The sequence below is a fragment of the Cryptomeria japonica genome, chromosome 10, assembly GCF_030272615.1.
Source record: "Cryptomeria japonica chromosome 10, Sugi_1.0, whole genome shotgun sequence".
Taxonomy (NCBI): Eukaryota; Viridiplantae; Streptophyta; class Pinopsida; order Cupressales; family Cupressaceae; genus Cryptomeria; species Cryptomeria japonica.
In genome coordinates this window covers 369195112-369214826 of record NC_081414.1, presented here as the reverse complement: position 1 = coordinate 369214826, position 19715 = coordinate 369195112, and the positions used below count along the sequence as shown (strand labels likewise).

The following is a 19715-nucleotide window of genomic DNA, read 5'->3' as shown; positions in this document are numbered from 1 at the left end:
AATTATAATGGAAATTTCTGATATTAATCTTAATCATATGTAATTGATATATTCATGAATATCTTGAATGCAATATTGCATGTATGTGTTATTTCATGGAAGGTGACGATCTTTCATGTGATGTAAGTGCAAGATCGCTATTGTAAGGTGATGACTTTCACAATAGCCTGATCTATTATCAAGATTGACTACATTAAGTTGCTGTCCCGGAAATCTTGATACTAAATTTGCTATGATGAGTTATTGAATTGTTATCATTAAATGATTGTTCCGAAATATGTCGGAAATAATGATAACAATCATATCATGATTGACTACATTAATTTGCTGTCCCAGAATGTGCCGGATATCATGATACTAAAATTATTTCATCTGTGATAATGACAATGTTACAGTTGTCACTAGAATCAAGGTTGTAATCTGATAAGACTTCAAGTAGTTGTTGTCCTAGAGTGCTGGATATCAGATAATCCATATCTCTCTGAGATATGAAGTATTTCACTAGTAAGTGTTACTAAGTGAATGATCATGTCAAATAAATGTGTAGATCTAGAATGTTGTTCCTTAAAACTTAATTATGAAATTCAATCCTCTTTTGCTAAGAGGGAGTGTTAATGATATAGCTTCATTCGGATTGAAGCAAGTAATATATAACAACATTGAATGAAGGGTCATGTCCCTGTCGGGTCATGACTCTATGTGCCATAAGCCATGTAGAAGTCATGCCCCTATGTGGACATGACTCTTCATCCTTTTATTTATAGGCATCGACACTTGCTGTGAACTGAAACCAACAACTGTGGCAGTTTCACGAACCAGCAAGCTGTCGATATTATCATAGAAGATTAATAGTTAGAGTTATATATATATATACACATTGGAGGTAAAACATATTCATTGCAGTGATCTTATTAAAGTCTATCCTCACTACATATTACCAGACTATTGTATTCTCTATCTCTGATCTAAATTCCTTAACAATATTTCAACTTCTTTGCCTGGATAGGATTTTATAGTTTCTCAAGTGTTGTTTTAGGGTTGCATGGTTTGGTGGGAAACAGTAAGGTTACGTTATAGATCTCAATTGGCAAGTCACTCACTATTTCTGTTAGTCAAAGTTTTATCATCCTCTGTGAATTTCAATTGCTGTTGAGGCTTTGGGATGAAGCAGCAATTCATACTTTTTTAGGTCAACACTTGAGTTCAAAGCTACACCATTTTGAAATACTGCAGCAGGGAGCAGGTGTTTGTCCTTAGGATTCAATAATACTAGCAACGTGGGGATTACAATTAATTGTAGGGGCAGCCATCACAGTGCTGCAAACAGTAAAAACCAAAGGTCTAATCTATGCGCTTGGCAAAAGAGATTGTCCTTTGTGAATATATGGTAGGTCGGAGTGATGATGTTGTTTTGATGATAGGATTTTTACAATGTCTTCAAATATTCTGGTGATGTGAGGTTTAATGACATGTGAGAGTTGTGGCAAGGGCCTGTGATTTATACTTTAGAATGAATTGTTCTTTATCCAATAAGAAGTATCATCTCTTCTATTTGTTTCTTTTATGGACTTTATAAATTTCAATTTATGGTTTTTTATTTTTCAGGACCTTTGTGATGCCCTCTAGAATGTGTATTAATCGCATACACAATGACAAAGGGATTCTTCACCACACAAATGTGAGCATTGAAGAAAGGTTTGTAAAGAAACTCAAATGGTAGAGTGAAGTCTCTGAATTTTTATCTCAAGGTTAATATATTTAACTGTCATCTTCTAAATTCATAGGAAATAAAGATGTGCTTATTTTAGGATTAGTTAACCCTTGCTGGTTTTGGTGTTGTTTGATTTTAATTCATGCATTCTGTCCTTGTAAAACATTAAGAATGTTTCAATTAAAAAAGTATGCTATGAAGTCATTTTTCTTTGCATTTCATAACTGAACTCATATATATTGGTTTCTAGATGGGCCTCCAACTCCTGTGCAATGGATTCATTGTATGATCTTGATTTGATATCCAAGACAGTTCCCACCATTCTTGACAATTCAAAAGAATGGAATCAGGCAATTTCTCTTGCTAGTAAATCAGGAGATGCAGGATTGGTTCATGTGCAGGGCATTGACCGTAGCCAAGTCAGAGATAGCAGTTTCTACAGAGATGCTTTAATCATCAATCGGACTGCAAGCCCCCTTTCATGGTACAAACTAGTGTACTCAATAAGCTGACCAAGGTTTCAGTTTTAGTCTGAATTCCATTTATTTTATTTTGAACATATACGGATTTGTTATTGTTCCATTTTATTAAAATTTTCAGCTGTATAATTTTTTGTTTATCATGCCAATTTTCAAATGTACTGACGTTTGTTATTATGACATATTTGGTTAGGTTTGTAGAGTGTAAGGATCGCAACAACCATAGTGCAGTAACATTGCCATACTCGTTTTTGCCTTCAATGGCTTCAAAACCTCTACGAAATGCTGCTAAGCAGGTTTGACTCCAGAATCCTCAGTTTTATGAAAGCAATTTCTTTTGCATTTGATGCCTTATGAATTGTATTGCATTTACTCATTAATTTGTGATACACACACACACACACACACGCATGTATGTATAAATTAATGCATTACATTCAAGTTCACAATTGTCAGCACCCCCTGTATGTGTATGTAGGGGGTTCTGATAGGCATGTGTGTGTGTGTATTATTTGGGGGATTTGTTGGACACACTCATTGCAAACCCTTAGATATTAGTTACTTTTGTTATGTTGTACACTTGACGAGACTAGTTAAGATGTGTTTGTTGGGTAGTTGCCGATAGTTGGAAAGTCCTTAGCAACCATAGGCAAGTTTAAATATCTCCTTGTAATCGGGACAAGGGATGACATTGTGAGAAGAGTTCTTGATCCCAAGTTTCGTATGGAGTGTATTGATGAATAAAATATACTTGTTGGCTCTCTCAATTCATATGTTGTTCTAGATCAATTCATGAATAAATCTGTTTATTGTACATTGTTAATTGCTTTAGCACAAGACAAGTAAACATTTGGCACTTTAAAGAGCATGTACGAGCATAAGTTGAGTGAAGGCAAATCCCACAAGAGGTCATTTGTGATAACCTCAAGGTAAGCAAGCAGGTTGATATTTTTCTTTGCCATATGCCACGATTTCTTGAAGACACTAGATAATTCTTCAAGACCTTTTGGAGGAATGTGATTGTGAAATTCAAAGACAGCAGATGAGGCAACTTTGTGTACAGAAACAAAAGAGAAGAAGAGAGGAACATAGAGCGATGCCAAATCCCTAGAAATTAATGCCTTTATACCTAAACACAAATTGTAAGTTATCAAAAAGGGGTCAAACAAAACAACATATAAAATGATCCCAAAGGATCTTAGAACAAGATAATGGAGGAGAAAACTACGAGAAGCACTCAAGGAAAGCACTACCTTATGATTCCCAAGTCAAGTCCTCCTTAAGAACAAAGTTGGAGTTAGAGCATAAGCTAAAGTCAAAGTGAAAGCTGAAATTGAAACCACAACTCAAAAAATAAAGAAAAGTTCTTCTATAAGAAACCATATGAATAAGAAGTGGCAAGAGATAGCAAGACATCTACCCAACAAATGAAGATGAATGTGATGTAGAATCTAATAACTTTGCACCCGAGAATAACATCTAAGCAATGAACAAGCTTTGATTGAAGAAAAGGTAGTGGAAAGGTGTCACCCTAAAACTCTTGGACCAAAAACATACAAAATTGAAGGCAACACTATACAAAACACTTAGGTAGGAGGAGTTGAGAATATGTGGTTGAGAGTGCAAGTGAAACATTGGAGTGTGTAAATCAAAACCCTTTGATAAGTAGGTTCCAAGCATTGATATTGCATCAAAAAATGATGGTGACTCCTCCATCAAGTCCGAGCATTGAAAGGCAAAGTTGCCTCAATTTACAGGCAATGAATTAAGATTGTAGGACCTATGAAACTGTTAAATTTATGGATCAGAATTAAAATTTATCTTGTTCTATGTATTATCTATCACTGAATTGTTGTATAAATCTGATTGTCTTCTTTTATGTTGCAGGAGAAGAGGAGCATTTATTAATTTCAATGTACATTCTCACACATTTCATTTGGTATATGCAGTGGGCTGGGTACGGTCAAGCGATGCCTTGACCGGCCATGTCTTTTGGACATGGCTGATCAAGACATCACTTGATCGTGCCCCCTCACAATAATAATGCAAGGCATATTACGTACCAACCGGTGCATATATTAAGACACCCAATAATTATCGGTGGTGTATAGTTATCTTACCACCCGATATAATTATCGGTGGAGCATGGTTTATATTAACACCCGATATAATTATCGGTGGCGCATGGTAATGTTGGCATTATCTTTTACACCCGATATAATCGGTGTATGCCAAGCGGTGTATCCTTAACATCCGATATAATCGGTGTGAACATAGACTAATCTAAACGATAGTTTAACCGATAATCGTTAAGTCTTATTTGCAAGAATTAACCTGATTTGTCAATCAGTGAATATGAATAGATTATCAGATTTGGATACTATGATTAGTATAAAGGGAATGTTTATCAATTGAATAATCGATATGATAAATGTTTGAATGCGAGACTTCATTTATCTCTCATTCAATCATTTATCTTACCGAAGCTATCATGCATTAACAGAAACAATTTGAACAGTGAATGGCTAGGAAGATAGAACTTATTTGCTATGATCCTTTCCAACAACTTTAAGAGTAATTGCCATCAATTGGTACACAAAAGTGGACCCAACATCCAAAATGACTTGGGAGGGATTAAAGAAAATCTTTGAGGAAGAATTTAATTTGCTTGGAGATGACAATGAGATTGTAGCAGAGATCTACAATACAAAGCAGGGTAAGTTTGAGAACGTAAGGGCTTACGATCAAAGACTTAAAGAATTATTGGGGAAACTAGATGAGGAGCCAATAGACTGCCTAAAGAAAATGAAAGTAGTGCCTCCATCTTCTTATATTGAAGCATATAATGGAGCGATTGACATAGAGAGTGAGGCCAAATGTCATGTAGAAAAAGAAAAATGGAAAATGATGATAGTTTGGATGATAGTGGCAAGAGTGAATCTGGGACAGTACAAGCACTCCGCAAAGACATGCGACAAATGATGAAAGAGTTGAAGGCAAAAAAGAGAGCAATAAGGAGAGCAAAGAACTCTGATGCATAGAGTGTAAGTGTGAAGGATATGCTAAAACTAATGGCTCAAAGAAGTTACTTTGTGACATCTATCAGGTCATGGAGCACTCCATTAAAGAGTGCCCGCACGATTTAAAATCCAGGAGTACACAAGTACTCTTCACATAGGGAGAAGAATCTACCCCACCAAGTATGCCATTGAAACCACAAAACACTAATCCGTCCTTGTGTCATGCCCTCGCCATGATAGGAATAATTATAGCATATTCAACTATAGTTGCTGCCTCTATCCTTGACAAAAAGTGTAGCAATTCTCAAGAGGGTCGATTAAGATTATTTAAGGGATGTTTTAGGTAGTGGTTCCATAAAATAAGCAAAAGACAATTAATCAATGGATTGCAATACAGCAGGGCAGTGATTACTGATTAATTATAAAGGGGGTGTATCCTTTGCAAGGGCAATAGACTTAAAAGGGTGTGACTTCTTCTCACTTAAAGAGATAAGAGGAAGGACAAATCGATTGGACAAGGATCCATGAAGTGGAAATGGAGAATAAGAAATCTGAACATCAAGGAATGAATGAATTCAGCAGAATGGAATAATAAAGTATGAATTGGAAAAGAAATCAGGAATAAACCTGAGTTAGAATTTAAGAACAGCAGTCTATAATATTAATGGAAATATGAATAAATTGCCAATCCATCAGGAAATATAGGATAAATAATTAATTACTCGATTTCCATCAGAAATCATGTGTGGAATCAATGTGAAATGTTTTATAGGAAGACCCAGCAATACCAGTCTTCCCTCATCAAGCATGCCACCCCGAGATGGACGGATTGAATGTCCTGCCATACTTGTGGGCCAAGGGGCTGAATGACTTGGAGGCTCATTCTGTGCCTTTAGGCTTTGTTAAGGAAGACAGTCTCCCAGCGTCCTATCAAGCTTTCCCATTAGTTTCTTAATATGGTTGGCTATGGACTATAAGATTTGAAACAGATATGAATGATTTTAGGATACTTGATTTTAATAGAGATTATTTGTATACATAGTTCTTGATATAAATGCTTTGGTGTTAGTTAATATTGTTTATAAGACCTAAATTAGGATTTTCTCTAAACTGTCATTACAATTATGCAATTTTATTATAGAAATTCTATTTGTAGATGAATTGCATTTGTTGAAATTATTATTTTTGGACAAAATTAACTAATTCCAAAAGGGGACATTACACCTCGGGTGGATATCAAAATAGAAAATCTAACATTAATAGGTTGAATAACAACAAAAGTGGAAGGAAATATATAACACAATATGACTCCAAAGGGCATCCAATCATACAATGCAAACAATGCAACAAGTGGGGGCATTTTGCCTGGGATTCTCTAGGTAACCAAAACAAGATTGTACTTCTTTGCAAATGGTGTGGACTAGGAGACCATGAAGATGCTGTTTGCCCTAAACAAAAGGCAACTATTAACATGATTGATATGGAAGGGTGAAGTAATGAAGTCTTAGTAGCCACCAAAGTGCAAACTAAAAATGCATTATATCTGGCATAGTTGGTAGACTTTCATTCAGCGAAAATTCATTAGACCCAAAATTTTGACTTGGCAAAGGTTCGACAAAAACTTAATAAAAAACTTGGCAACTTAAAAATTGCTTAAATTTCTTTGAAAACACATTTTTTCACAAAATTCAATGACAAATGTCAAAATGTATTCAATGAGTCCATAAATGAGTAAAGAAGTGTTTTCTTAAATTTGATTTATTTGAATACAAATTGAGTACTGTTGTGACCATTTCACACATCGCCCCATTGAAATGGGGACCCCCTCTTTTTTGCTCGGTTTTGCCTGTTTCTCTCTCTGCTTTTAGGGTTTTGGGTAAGTGAGTGAGTCGTCTGGACTAGGGCTAAGCCTTAGGGTTTCCTTTTTGATATTTTCAAGCCAAAGTCCAGTCAATTTTTGAAAGATTATTGAGCATCCTCGGGTGAATTGCAATTTTGAAATAGGACGAGTCTGTCAGGATGTCAGGTGTGTCTGTCTAGGTCCAGTCAAGATTTTGAAAGCAAGTTCAAATTTTCCCTAAGTGTTAATGATGGAATTGTGCAATTTTGTCTGGGTGAATTTTGACCAAATTTTGGAAAGTTTGATAATTGACCCCTGGCCTTGGAGATGACCTAATAATGCCTTGTGAAGTGACTGAAAGCCTAAATTCTTGATATTATGGCCTATAGAAGCAAATCGCTCCTGTCCCTCTCCCAGGGACCAGGGCGAAATGGTTTACTTGGGGCATTTTTTGGCCTTACTTGATCAAATTGAAGTGTCAAGGACGCAATAAGGGATGAAATCAACATGGTGGAGCACCAAGACTTAGTCGTTTGCAATGAAAAGTTGAGTTTTGACCTCAAGGACAAAAATCGCTCCTGTCCCTCACTGAAGGACCGGAGCTTGTTTCTCAAAGTTGCACTATCCTTGCAGAGCCAAGACAATTTTTTGACTAGAAGAGATCAAGGAGGGCACGTTTTGTCTATTGAATATAATTTGAAGTAATTTGCAAGCAAGGAAATATGCTAAAATGACAAAATCGCTCCTGTCCCTCACTGAAGGACCGGAGCTTGAACACCAAGTTTGCCTTATTCTTGCAGGATTAAATGATTTCGCGATTTGGAAGAGAGCAAGGAAGGTACGTTTTGCCTATTGAATATAACTTGAATGGACCCCGAAAGAGAAAATCTACCCAAGAAGTCAAGTTCGCTCCTGTCCCTCTGTCAGGGACCAAGGCGAATTTTAAAGATAGCTCCTGTCCCTCTCCAAGGGACTAGAGCGATTTTCTGAAAGGACAAGTTTTGGACCAAGGAAAAGCGAATTTCAAGTTTGAGATGAAGGAAAGGCGACCCAACCAATCCGTTGAAGATAATCTTGAAGGTTGGCAAAACACAAATGAGCTTACAAATGAAAGTTTGCTCCTGTCCCTCTCCAAGGGACCAGGGCGAAATATGCATTATCTAGCATTCCCTTCCGAATTTGGTTGAGTCCAAGCCAAGATACAAAGTTAAAATGATGTTTGGGATGTCTCTAAGAGGAACGAAGTTGCAAAGGACCACAAAACTTGCTCAAATTGCCTAAGGCGCTCCTGTCCCTCTCCAAGGGACCAGAGCGAACTCTTCAAGTGTGCCTAATTTTGGAGTACTACTATCGTTTGCAAGACTTAAGAAGGAATAAGAAACAACGTTTTTCGCTTTGAAGACAATTTGAAGTTGATATGATCAAGGGTTCGCACAAAGAACAAAATGGCGCTCTTGTCCTTCAGTCAAGGACCAGAGCGATTTCTATCAAATCAAACATCTCCCTCCAGAATCACGCCAAGGCAAGAATTGTGCAAAGTAAGGAGTGCCTTTCGAAGATGATAAACAAGGAATTGACCCCAAGGCTCGGCAAATTTTGACTAAAATGTAAAGTTCGCTCCTGTCCCTCAGTCAGGGACCAGGGCAAAAATCTCCAAAAATCAAGTTTGCTTTGCAAAGGACAAGATTGGCATGCGTAGAACAAACAAGGATGATCATTGCCTATCTCGCAAGTTGATTTGGCGATTCAAAAGACAAGGACCATGGAGTAAAAGCAAAAATCGCTCTTGTCCCTCACCAAGGGACTAGGGCGAAAATGGTCTAAGAGGCATTCATTTCAAAAATTGAATAGATCAAACTCCAAGTTACGAATGAAGATCCCAGTTTGGACGTAAAGGAAGCGACTTTGAACATGAAAATCAATCCAAGTTGGCTAAGGCGCTCCTGTCCCTCTCCCAAGGACCAGAGCGATGTGGTTAGTATCCCTTATATCTCTCATGTTTTGGCGCCAATAAATTTTGAAATACATTAAATGCTAAAATTCGATAAACTTTGAATTATTTAATTAAATTGGCATTTAAAATAGCGCATAGGGCATTTAATAATTAATTTGGCCTTTTTAAAAAATCGAAATTATTAATTACAAAGGCATTTAAATTAATTAATTTTTAAAATTAAATAAAAGGGAGAGCGCTTGGGGTTATATTTCCATATTTTTATAAAAGTCGGCCTCCATTTTATTTAAATTTTATTTATTATTTGCCTTATTTCCAAAAAGTCGGCCTATGTGCAATTAAGGAGGTGAGCGCCTATATAAGAGGGGTACTTTCAAGCATTTTAAACCATCATTCAATCATTGTTGCATGCGAATTTGGAAGAGTAATAGAGGGAGCGAATTTTGATCCAAGGAAAGGAGCGAAATTTCCATCCAAGGTGGAGTGCGAACTTTGTTTGTGGTTAGAGTTGGAGCGAATTTTCTCTTCAAGACGTTGAAGACCCCAAAGGTGGTGAAGTTGATAAAGGAGGCGCATTTGCTAGGAGAAGCTCACGTTGAAGACTCCAATCTCCATTTTGCCTAGGCGAACTTCCTAATTTTGCATCTTTTTAGAGTTAGTTCTCAAGAAAGGTATGGCAAGATCTCCCTCGTCCAAATTTTGAATTTTGAATCGTCCTAGCCTCAATCTTGAATTTTGAATTTGAATCTTGAATTCCAAAATTGCGTCGTTATATTTAGGAAATGATAATTCAAGGATTTATCATGAAGTTTTCTAAAAATCAATCTTTAATCTAATCTATATTTCTATATTGCAAAATCCATTACTTATTATGAAATGTTGTGTAGGTGTCACGATGGCGACCCCGAAGGCGGGAGCATCTACCAGTCGTCCAGCCCTCATGAAGGAAGATCAAAAGAACGAAGAATTGGAGACCAAGATCGTGTCTAAGTGGAGCAACATTGGAGATACCAACTTGGGAAACTTCAGTGTGAAGAAGTTTCGAGAGGTCCCTTACATTGGCAAGCCATCACCTGTCGCAAGGAGAATAATTGAAAGTGGCATTATCAAGGCAGCCGGCTTCCCTCCAGCAATCCAGTGCCATGAGTTGATGATCGAGTGTGCTCGCCATTATGATCCACAGTCCAGATCGATCGTGTCCAAGGAAGGAAACACTTTGGCTTACCTTTCAGAAGAGGCTATAAGTGAGGCTTTCCATCTTCCGGAGCACAAAGATATGATTTATAAAAAGCTTAGAAGGAGCCAGGTCCATGTACGAAGATGATCCAGACACTTGCTTGAGCATCATCAACAAGAATTGGTTACTCAAGAGTCGTCCTCGCCTGAGCAAGATTCCGAACACACCACATAGGATCGACTTCCAGGGGGAGTACAGAGATTTGATAACATTACTCAACCGAGTCACAGGAGCTCCTCAAGCCTTCTATTTTGAGAAGTGGATGTTCTACTTCATCCAAGTGATAGTTCAAGAAAAAGGAACAATTCATTGGGCTAGAATGATTAGCCATTGCTTGGACGTGCAGTTAAGAAGACTGAAGGCTACCAAGTCCTTCCACATGAGTTCATACATCATGTATGCCTTGATCAGGAGTTTTGAATATGCAGGATTACCTCACAGAGGAGTGATCGGAAGAGGGCCCGGAGAAGTCAGAGTTTGTGATTCCTATGTTCATTTGCATCATCCTCCAGGAAGCAACTACAAGTTAGTCAATGATACCTTCACGATGAACATCACCAGGACATTGCAAGGCGGGATTCACAATCGGCTATCTCAAGATGCACAAGAGCTTGTAAAGAGGTACGGTGCTTGGTTCATCCAATTTCAGAAGTTTACATATATTAGAGTTCATGGATGTCCTTCACCTCCCTATATGTTGCCGAGATATCCGACAGACAGAATAGTGTTACTTGAGGTAACTAGACAGTTGGCAGCTTATGCGAAGGCATTCAGACACAGGCATGGAAATGGAGTTCTTGTTCCTATCATACTAGGAAATTCAGTTGAGGTATGTCCTAATGCTCTAGCCATGGATGATGCAGAAAAGGAGTTAGCTTTATATTCATTTTCATTCTTTGCCTTGAGAGAGAGTTTTGATCCTTATGGGTATATAGAAGAGACAGTCGGAAGGAAATACAGACATGAACCTCAGATAGAGGACTTTGTGATGAATCTCTCAGATGATCTTGAAGTGAAAAGAAAGATACATTCCAGATTGCCTTTAGACTTCATCAGGAAATGCAAAATTTACAGAGTGGCCGATCAAGCTCAGGACAGTGGCAAACATCTCCAATCATCTTATGACCGAGAAAGCAAAACAGTAAGGCTAGATTGGAATGAACCTGAAATTTTGGATCTAGATGCCTTGATGGCTCCAGTTTTGTCTTGTACTCGCAGATGGGTTGATGTGCAACATCAAAAGTTGAGAGAGCAGGGCATATCTATGACTTTTACTTTAGAAGAAAGGCCAGGCGAAGGAGGAGCAAGTGTAAGTGAAGGTAATCCTAATCCCAGAAACACAAGTGAGGGCAATCTTCGAAGCGCAAGTGAAGGTACTCCCCATCCTAGAGGTTCAAAGAGGAAAGAGAGACCTGAAAAAAGAGAATCCTCCAAGAAGAAGCAAGAGGCCAATAGAGATCGTTCATCCGGCACATCTTCTCGACAAGAGAAGAGGACACTTGAAATGGAGGAATCTATGGAATCAATGGTATAGAATGATAAACATGAAGAAGGACAGGCACCTCAACGTTCATCAAGCCGATCTCTCCAAGTCAATGAGCTACATGAAGACAAGAATAATGACGAAGTGACATCTCCTCTTAGAGAAGAAGAAACATTGCCTAAGGAGATACAGGTTAGAGAAACAAGATCTGCCATTCCAGATTGGTTAAAGGAGAGACTAACAAGGGTGATTGTAATCGAGGATGAAGATAATGTGATTGATTTAGAGAGCCTTGTTGGAAATTCTCAGGAAGTGACAGAAAAGAGGAAAGCTACTAAGATGTCCAAGATGATCAGAGATGAGACAGGATCCAGGAAATTGCAGATAGCTACACCAGCAGTGGACAAGTATGAAGGTGAGATCCTTGCAGAGGAATATGATGTAGAGACATTTGAGCTTGGTCCACTCACAGCCGAGCAGACGTTGGATGATGCCACTGATTCATTTGAGGCACTTAAGGACAAGCTTAGAGAAGAAATGGAAAAGAATAGAAAGCTTGAGCGAGAGGTCAGTGCTTGGAGAGGCTACTTTAGCCATCTCAATCAGCCTTTGAGGCGTCAGGATCCAACAGTATCTCCTGCGCAAGCACTTCCCTTTGAATCAGTTGGTGAGGCAGAGAGAGTCAGGAGTTTGGTCCAGCTTATGAGCTCTTGGATTGACAAATCCCATACAGTTGCTATTGAATTTGCAACAAGAATGATGCAGACTATTCATTGGGCTATTCAGGTTCTTGAGATCATCCACAACCTTGTGATAACTGTAGCTGCTTTTGCTCATACTAAGGATGTTATCATTCCTGTCCTGCAAATAATCAGGCAAACATCAAGGAAGGTCCTAGCACAAGAAAAGATAATGGATGGAGGACCTCATAGTTTACTTCAATGGTCAACTTTACTCCAGATGAAGGAAGTTCTTTTTGAGGACATCAGTAACAAATGCAATCAAGTTGAAGAGATTATCCATCCGATCCAGGACAAAGTGTTTGAAGTATTATGTACTATTCTTGGCAGGAGGATTGCAGTTGAGATAGATGTGGATTTGCAAGAATTAGAAGATAGAGTCAAGGTCATCTTTTGCAAAGATGAGAATGTTATTATAGATGAGCAACGGGATCAGATGTTTGGTACCATGCTCCTAATTGAGAAAATCAAAGAACTTGAACCTGGATGGGACACTGCTCTTCTCAAGGCTTTCGATCAGGTCATCCACTTGGAGGAACGAATGAGGAATCTTCCCGAGATTCCAATTGCTGAGATCGAAGGAATCGTGTCTAGATTCATTGCATATGCTAAGAAAGAGCATTGGAAAGGGAATAAGATTCTAGAAGAAAAGTTGTTATAGATGATGTGGCACCTTAATTTTCATTGGTCTATGTCTCCTAGGTTTTTGTGCCAAATTTAATATTTGGCTATGCATTTAATATTGTTCAATAAAAAGGGGGCTATTTGTAATAAACCCTAATTAGGGTTTAGGTGTCATAATCTTGGCCATTGATCTTCTTTTGATCTGGATCGTTCATTGTAATTGAGGATGCTATTTATACCCTCATTCATTTTCATTTTGATATATATATAGATAGATATAGAGATAGAGTTAAGAGAGAGCAATAAGAAATAGTTAGAGTTTTTTGAGAAGCAAGTTATTTTGTAGCAAGATTGAGCTTTGAAGAAGGAATTTCAAACAATTGTTGTTTATGATGGCTTTGAGATCAATAAAATATTGAAGTTATGATGTTTTATTGCAATTCTTGTGGTTATCTTCATGGTTGTTTACTTTCTTGAATCATTCTCAGTCAAAGTAGTATTTAAATTTGAAGGACCGAGTGTTGGGCTAGATCTTTGGTGAGATTCATACTCCAAACCACTAGCTTCTTATTGATTGTAAGGACGCCTTGTGTGGTCGACTGGAAATATTGGGATTGCATAAACCTTCATTCATTATTGAGTCATTGATATGTATCTTCATGGTAGTACCTATGATTCTTGATGATTTGAGAAATCATTATTCACCTTAGAAGATCGCATCAGTTTCAGTAAAGTTGTAATTCCTTGGCGATACTGAAGTTGGTAGAATCTTGCCAAGTTTAGCCCACGTTGGGTCATTCTTAGGATTAGATTAGAATTTATCTCTTGCAAGCCTTACTCTTTTGATCTTTTTTTTGGAATTCATTAGTATTAGGAAATCTTGTTCCTGCAATTCGGATATGTAAGGCCCCTTGATGAAACAGCAATCACAACGACCACTGGTGCTTATCCACACGTAGAGACCCTACATAAAAGAACATTGGAGTCACCCTGATTGATCCTTTTTTGCGACATCTTCAACAATCAGAGACTTTATTCAAGAGAGGATAAGGTAACCTTGGGTAGTTTATTCTGTGTATGATTGTGTACAAAATACACGTCAACAAGTACAAAATCACATCATCATGGAAAATCTTCATACAATAGTTATCTGGAAACTATTATAAATTTAGGATGGTTACCTTTGAAAATCATCATTATAATTCATAAATTGCATAATTACAACATTTTACATCTTCCTCTTCATTGATCTAATGAAAATTGAATTAGTCATAAGTTGCATAGTACTAGAAGGTCCAACCTCCTTAGTGGTCTCCTTAAAGATCTGAAACTAGAAATCTCCATCCTTAAGAAAGTAGGAGTTAATTGAATTTGTAACAACAATAGTAATGAATGGCTGATTTTGAATAACAATCCACCAATCCTTGACAATGGAGACACTTGTTTTAATCCATGTTTGTCTCATGTCCTCTATCAATAAGTTCATCTAGGAATATTGTTAATTGAGGTACACAATCTATGTTCACTTGGGGGCATAAGAGGATTCAATTGCATTGTTTCTCTACTTTGTCTTTGTATTTAGTTCATTAGTAGTAGTAATTTGGTTACAAAATTGCTGACATTCTCTCATGCATACAAACTCAATAACCTTGCCATTGTATTTAGTCCATTAGTAGTGGTGGCCTTCTTGTCCTCTCTATTAGAATCCTTTCTTGCAATCCCTACTAGCAATAGATGATACATTGGCATACTTTAGAACATATTCTATAGGTGCAACTAGGTACACCTTTTGATTTTACCAAACTCTTCCTAACCAATCTAGCCATTTCTACCCGCTTTTCCAAAATCATGTCTTTAAATTCCTGACCCCATTTTTAAGCTCACCTAATAAATGGAGCCCAACCTTGTTATAACTCCCTGTAAATCTGTTTTGCATATATGATAGTCAATGTTTACTCTCCCATGAATTTTCGGATTTACTTAATTCCAAAACAGAGACTTATATTAGCAAGGGTTTCAATGGATTGAAATGGCTTTTTGCATATATACTCACAGTTGCTGAAGGGCATGAAGAAGGATTTGGTGCAACAGTGCTTGCATTTTTTGAAGAATCTCCAGCACTTGGTTCATTTTCATTCACATCGTGATTTATTTCCTCACTCCCCATTTCATGCTCATCATTTCTACTTATTTTGTTTAAACTTCAAGAAAAAGTGAAATTTATGACAGCATATTGGAAAAAACAACATAAAAAAATTCCTAAGATGTTTGACAGAACCAAATTTATTTGAAAACAAACTAAAAAGTGTGAGTGTGGCTTACTTTTCAATGAATCCCAAATGCTGAAAAGTGACTGTAAATCTTCTTTTGATCTTCCTTCCTCCTTTCCTCTTTTCTTCTTGTTCTCAGCTGCAAAAATAGAAATTCGGTAGCAAGATATGTTTTAAGGCAGTTGTTTTAGTTGTTTATTTGCTTTAGCTTGTAAAAGAGGTGTAAGGGCTTGTGGACTCTCCATACCCGTGTAATTTATTTTTTCTTAAAAAATATTCTTTTTTTTTAGGGAGAGGGCGGAGGGAGGAGGCGATTATTAATATTGGGGTCATCTGGTCATCCTTGGGCTGGTTGAGGATTGTCCACCCCTGTGGACAATAGTCTGAGAATGCATCCTTGCTTTGCCTAGAGATAGGGGATAGATAGAGGAGGTCCCTTGTCTCTCAACAATCCTGGAGACACCAAGGGCACATCACAAGGGGTGGGGATGTGTCCTTGTGTAATAAGTGATTTATCAAGCATGAGCATAAATAAATCAGACAATAGAGAGACAGATTTATCCTAGGAATATTAAGGCTAGGAAAGCTAGTTAGAGGTGGCAATTGCACATCTTCCAAGATTCCTTGTAAGCTTGAAACAATTCTGAGTATGAAAGACTCACTTCATGCATTTCCTATCTTCTTGGTGCTCTGTAGCATTCAAATAACTCTAGCCACACGAGCTGTAAAATCTGCCTGGAATCCTTTTCATTTGGGCTGCACTCTCACTCTGTGTGCATTCTTACTTTTGCATGCCTCCATTGAGAAGATACACACTTTATGGAATGTCTTTGATGATTCAATTTGACCTCTTAATTTTCTGAAATCAATTTTTGTGGATCCTCCTTGTGCATAGGAAGACTCTATTATTGAAATTAGAAGATCAAATGTTGAACTATTTGCTTCATATTATTGATTCTATTTGGTGAGATGAAACCACCCCTTATAACAAAATTGTGGTTTTGTAATTACTTAAGAGAATTGGTAGTTTCGAAACTCCATGACGGAATAGGCAGTTTTGTACTGTTGGTTCCTGGGGTGTGTTTGAGCTTGCAACTTCAGTAGTAATGCCTCTTGTTGTTGTGTCACCTTCCTTAGATTTTTATGTATAAATCAAGGGTCTTGTATCCAATTTCAGGGAGGCATTGGGCAAGTTGTTTTGGTAAGTGTATTAGCTCTTGGATGGCAATGACCTAATCTGTAATTTGTTTTATTGGTACAAAGGTTGACTGTACTTGTGATATGATTTATGTAGTTGTAGCTCAAGTCTTGAGGCAATTAGCTTGGAGATGATTTTGTAGATCATGTTGCATGGTATTGTTGGTCTATAATGTTCTAACTTCTAACTTTGAAACCTTTGCTATGTTTGGGATTAACAATAAAATTAGTTGCCTTGATATGTGTCAATATCTGTTTGGGTCAACGTTAGTTTCCTTGATTGATATCAATTTTATGAGGTCCAAAATGTTTGGTAGAACCTAGCTAAAATACCATGATGCCTAGAAGCTTTATTCAGGGCAAAGGAGAAGATAATTGCTTTGAGTTTTTCTCGAATAGGAGTTCCATTAGATGATCATTATCTTTTTGGTTTATGGTGTTGGGTAGAAGTTTTAACAATGTTCAATTGGGATGCATCCAACCCATAATCTCTATTTTTTGGGATGTGGGTACTTGGGGGAAATGTCTTCCTGTTGTCTCATCACCTCTATCGCTAACCCAAGGATGTTTCTATATGTCCCCGTAATTTGGGGATGGCTTGGGGACTCTGGGATGTCATGCCTCCACTGTGTTAGAAAGATCATAGCCTTATGATCACTGCATATAACCTAGGCAAAGGAAATTGAACAAGGCAGTGATTTAATAAGGTGCCGATTAAAAACATTTTAGAAGTCTTTGGTGGCAGCGATTCCCAAATAGCGTACAAATAAAATTAATCAAAAGTTAATGCAGCAATCAATTAGGAAAAGGTGCAACTCTTGCAAAGGACAGCAATGTTGAAGAGTTGTGTCTCCCTCAAATGTAAAGATATAAGAGGGAAGAATATTTCATTTGGAGAAAAAAATTAGAATATCAATTCACAAACAATCTAGAATATAAATTCAGAGCAGAAATTCAGAAATACACACTCAGCAATAAATTTAATTCAGAAAATCAATCCAAGAAGCAATCATTTATCAAGCATTCAAGTACTATTCAGGATTCACATTCTCAATCCATCAAGAAATATTAATCAGCAATAGTCTAGCAAATATATCAAGATATCGATTTTGAATTCTAGGTAGTATTTACAAATTAGAAGGATGAAATCCTTTTCGGGCGCACAGGTGCGTAAGGGTTGAAATGATTGTAATGTCTCCCTTTGGGATGATTGTAAATTATGCCCTAGAATCACGAGTTTAATAAAGACAAGTAACATAATATTGTTGAAATATAATTTTATCCAAAAAATGTAAAAGTAAGATAGATAATGGTTGAGACCCTGCAATCATGTTAGATAATTATTGAAGATACAATTCATAAAATTAATTACTACTAGGGTTAAAGAACCTATATTCACAATCATCTTAATCGTACAATATCTATAATTCATTATTTGGGGTTCAACTGTAACAGGTTTGGATAAGGGGACATAATAGGGTGCCCGAAGGGATCCTCACGCTAGGCCCAAAAGCGGATATACCATCCCTCTTGGCCTCATGTTGCCTTTTGCCATCCATCCTTCATGAGGTGGTGTATCTAGTGAGGAAGCTTGTACCTGCCCTCCCTATTCATGCCACCTTATTCACCCTCCTATGATTGAGACTCCTTTGAATCTATTCCAATAATCAATCATTGTGGAGGTTGGTGGGGAATTCACAATAGGGTGTTTGGAGTGTCCTTCCCATCTAAGCCCAAGGGCAAGATACACCTTGCCCCCCTTGGCCTCATGTGGTAGGTCGCTAGCCATCCACCATGAGGTGGTGTACTTAGAAGAGGACCTCACTGTTTCTCCCTTTGTGTATTCCCTCACTAACCTCCTCATGATTGATTGTAGCAATTTGATGAATAGACTAGGAAATCTAAATATTTCACTTCCCACGACCAACCATAATGGGGATTAGGGAGGATAATGCAAAGGTGCTCGAGGCCATCCATAACAAGCCCAAGGGTGTGGAGCATGCAACCAAGACAACTCGACCCGTTGGACCACAAGTGGCAGGAACATTCAACTAAGACAATTCCATCCTTTGGGGTGGTGTACTTAGAGGGGACCCTATATCAGTTCTCCCAAATGTATCTTCTTTCTGTCATGCCTGGTAATGGAAAGAGAACTTCATCACTAAGAAAATCGTCTTATTCATAAGATTTGATGATTTTATACATAAACAACCATGGAAAGACAATGACTCCAGGGGCTAGCATTTTACATCGAGGCATCAACTTACTGAATATAGCAATAAGAGGAATGGAAGCGTATATTATTAACTAATGTTAAGGTGCGATTACACCCAAAACAACAGCCAATTGTTAGTGAAGACTGAAGAGTATGGGTGTCAAGGAGTAATCTCATTTAAGGTAACATGTGCGGTTTAGTCAGCAAGCCTTGAATAATGGCATAACAATTTTGTGAGAAACATTTATTGAACCTGCATATCAAACAAGAATTAAAATACTCGAGGAAGATGATCAAATCCTGCCAGAAGGCCACAATAAGAATAGTAAGAAGGGACTCATGCACAAGTTGCCTGGAGAAAAGCTGTATGTCATGCCTCATATGTAATTGCAGTCTTCAGCAAATCAGAATACTAAACTGAATGGCTGCCCATTATCTTGGACGAAGGAAATAAAAGGCCAGCGATCCATTAAAAGGATCTATCAATATTAACAAAAGACTAGTGGGTGGTTATTCCTAAACAAGGATAATTAATTGATACCGATTAGCATTACAATATCAATTGGAATATAAATATAATTATTTTGTTTAGTCAACATCAGTGGTTGAAGAGGCAAAAGTTCTGTAGAGGAGACGTCTCTTTTGAGAAGGGTTATCCCTGGCAAAGGTTGTGACTATTTGTCCCCTCTCGAGGGCAATATAAGGGAGACTCTCATTTGGAGAAAGGCATGGAAGAAGCAATCATCAAGCATTCGATCTGAGAACAGTTTGCAGAACTCAGAAAACATATATTAACCAACATCATTTATAATTATCTAACAGTGTGGTATGAAGTATAATGCATAATGATATGGCTGATATATTATTGATCTTTCTTTTGATAAGATGTAGAATAATCCATAAAATTAAATAACATATTAATATTTCTAGTATATTATTGTTTTT

The 19715-nt window shown here is 37.4% G+C and overlaps 1 protein-coding gene across 3 annotated transcripts in view; it reads left to right on the top strand.

Annotated features, from left to right (window-relative positions):
- Window positions 1–19715, top strand: part of LOC131079962 (uncharacterized) — a 66499-nt gene that overhangs the window by 6477 nt on the left and 40307 nt on the right. For 2 of the 3 annotated variants that reach the window (XM_058017998.2, XM_058018000.2), the window contains exons 2-4: window positions 1606–1695; window positions 1962–2195; window positions 2384–2486. In XM_058017998.2, the coding sequence (XP_057873981.2) occupies window positions 1606–1695; window positions 1962–2195; window positions 2384–2486 (427 nt within the window). The remainder of the gene's footprint in view (window positions 1–1605; window positions 1696–1961; window positions 2196–2383; window positions 2487–19715) is intronic. The other variant, XM_058017999.2, reaches the window with a different exon arrangement.